Source organism: Pinus tabuliformis, chromosome 1_2, assembly GCF_031772625.1.
Source record: "Pinus tabuliformis cultivar Carrire ecotype Pingquan chromosome 1_2, CPIR1, whole genome shotgun sequence".
In the NCBI taxonomy this organism is placed as follows: Eukaryota; Viridiplantae; Streptophyta; class Pinopsida; order Pinales; family Pinaceae; genus Pinus; species Pinus tabuliformis.
The window spans coordinates 819,768,218-819,770,685 of NC_142298.1; the positions used below are offsets into that span (position 1 = coordinate 819,768,218).

The 2,468-nt window shown below is 44.7% G+C and overlaps 1 protein-coding gene and 1 pseudogene across 1 annotated transcript; both read right to left on the reverse strand.

Annotated features, from left to right (window-relative positions):
- Positions 1-479: 479 nt before the first annotated feature.
- LOC149208429 (cytochrome P450 78A4 pseudogene) lies at positions 480-1,076 on the reverse strand (annotated as a pseudogene).
- A 506-nt stretch (positions 1,077-1,582) lies between these two features.
- On the reverse strand, positions 1,583-2,131 carry LOC149208430 (uncharacterized). The gene is made up of 2 exons (XM_089398339.1): positions 1,813-2,131; positions 1,583-1,719 (listed from the first exon to the last, which is right to left on the reverse strand). The coding sequence occupies exons 1-2, from the start codon at positions 2,039-2,041 to the stop codon at positions 1,583-1,585; spliced, it is 366 nt and encodes a 121-aa protein (XP_089254465.1). The 5' UTR covers positions 2,042-2,131.
- Positions 2,132-2,468: the final 337 nt, after the last annotated feature.

The following is a 2,468-nucleotide window of genomic DNA, read 5'->3' on the forward strand; positions in this document are numbered from 1 at the left end:
ATTGTTGACTGACTGTTTAAAAGAAAGAAAGAGTTCAAAAAATCCATCCATTAGAAACAAACAATGCAAACATATCCGTGGCCACTCATCTTTATGGTCAAAAACTTAAACTTAATGTTCAGCTCACCATTATACAAACTCAAAACGACCATCCATCGTTCGTTCTATCGATCACAATAACCAAACAGAGACACAGAGTCTCATATGACGACGATGGGTCAGAAAAAGTACCACTTATAATCGAAATACATATAACCGGAGAGCTAAAGATTGAACGGCATTGCATGATAGTGCGTGCTCATGCAATCGAAATGCATAATGGGAGACGGCATCGACGCATATATAGTGCCTAGTAATACTGCCCTGCTGCAATCGAAATACATAATGGGAGACGGCATCATATATATTGCCTAGTAATACTGACAAACAGAAACAGAACAGGAGGTACCGCAATTAGCAGGTAACGGGGGAGGATTTAATTAGCTAGTGAAAGCTGGCACCCGTATGATGGGAACAGAACGAAGAGGATGAGCCATTTCGCAGGACAGCTTAAGAACCTCGGACAAATCAACTGGATGTTCAGCATGAGGAAGCCATTGAAAATGATGGAGGAGCTTAGCCACCCAGAGGTTAACAGTGGCAAGGCCCAGAGCCTTCCCCGGGCACACACGACGACCAGCACCAAAAGGCGCAAGCCTCAGATCATTACCCCTTACATCCACGTCTTCCCCACCTTCCGACACTACAAACCTCTCCGGACGGAACTCTTGAGGTGATTCCCAAATGCTGGGGTCGTGAGTAATCGACCACATATTCACCATGGCAGTCGTGCCCGCCGGGACACACATTCCATCGCCCATGTTCACATCTTCAGTGGAGAGACGTGCCCATGATAGGAGCGGTCCAGGCGGATGCATTCGCAGCGCCTCCTTTACCACAGCCTGCACGTAGGGCTGGCCTAAGTAACAGTTAATAGGATATGAAATTCCATGATAAATATATACCACTGTAATAATAACAATTGTGAACAGATTATAAAAGATAATAACCACAAGCCAAAGAAAGCCATGAAGCATAACAACAAAAGGGTCTTTTGTACTATAATGCGGGAGATGCCATCGAATCAACCTGAAAATACCAAACGTAAAAGGTAATCTTAGTACTGGAGTGGTCTTTAGTACTAAACTAAAGTGAGGAGGATACCATAGAATCAACCTGGAAAACACCAAAGGCAAGGTAATCTTAGTAGTGGAGTGGCCTTTGGTACTAAAGTGAGAAAATACCATAGAATCAACCTGGAAACACCAAAGGTGATGTTAGTATTGGAGTGAAAGAAGATCAATTGCATCAACTTGGGGTCACAAAAGGTGATGTTAGTACTGCGCTACAGAGTTGCTACGGCATCAACAAAGGGGACTTACACCACAAAGACAGTTTCTAAAGGGGACTTACACCACAAAGACAGTTTCTAGATTGGCAAAGTTTCTATTACAGGTAAAATAAACAAAAACTCTAACTCTGTTCCTAGCCATTAGTAGCGCTGAGAGATAAGGGTTTCCGCTACCTTAATTCCACGCGAACTCTATGAAGTATCCTGCAAGGACTCTCTAAGGCTCGAAGTGGAAGTTTCCCTCTTCTTCCCTCCTGCTACCGATCTGTTGCTGTCCAAAGCACCCATGCCGCCATGTATGCCTTCCCACTTTCCACACGACATCCTCTCTGCGAAATACACCATCATTTTACATTCTTTAATCAGATAAAAACAAGAAACCAAAAGAAAACCTCTCGCTAAGATGAGAAGTAAAGATTAACCTGATCCTGGATCTGAAGAACAAGGAGCAGCTGCTGCTACTGCTAAACCGAGATGCCCTGAGAGAAGCCTGCTGCCCGCTGAGGAGGATCCATGGTCGATTCCGTCTACGACGCCTGTGCTCCTGGAGGCCTCCTCATGTCTAGCTGTAGCAGTAGCACCCCATGATTCGCTGCTGAGGAAGCTCATGCCAAGAAAGTCATGGAACACGGGCTTCCCTTCGCCCACCATGATGACATTACGCGGAACATCCTAGGCTGCCATGGATGGAACCTCGGCTACCACATGATGGACAGGAACAATCGGATCAGTCCCAGTATCAACGGCTTGCAAGGGAAAGAATACATCATACCAGACATTCAGCTCCAAATATTTACCGTTCCCTGTTTTTCCCTTCAAACTGTTTACCGGAAAATTGATAGCCCGAGCGAGGGACATCTGGCACTTGCTGCATGCAAGGCGCTCATGCAGGGCACGTAGAACAACATGCACACCCTGAACATAAAACTTACGGTAAAATATTTTGTCCCCGCTGAAATAACATTGGGGCACGTGAAGCCTGCAATAAGACCTCCAATTCGTAACTTTGGTTATAAATTTCTAACAAAGATATTTGCAGAGATAAACTTTGGTTAAATTTTGATAGTGCACAAATTTT

What these genes read in the sequence shown, in the direction of transcription:
- LOC149208430 (XM_089398339.1), bottom strand. Translation starts at nt 2,041, where the DNA reads ATGGTGGGCGAAGGGAAGCCCGTGTTCCATGACTTTCTTGGCATGAGC. An exon ending in TTCTTCAGATCCAGGATCAG is followed by an intron (nt 1,720 to 1,812) that starts GTTAATCTTTAC and finishes TGTATTTCGCAG; the next exon opens with AGAGGATGTCGTGTGGAAAG.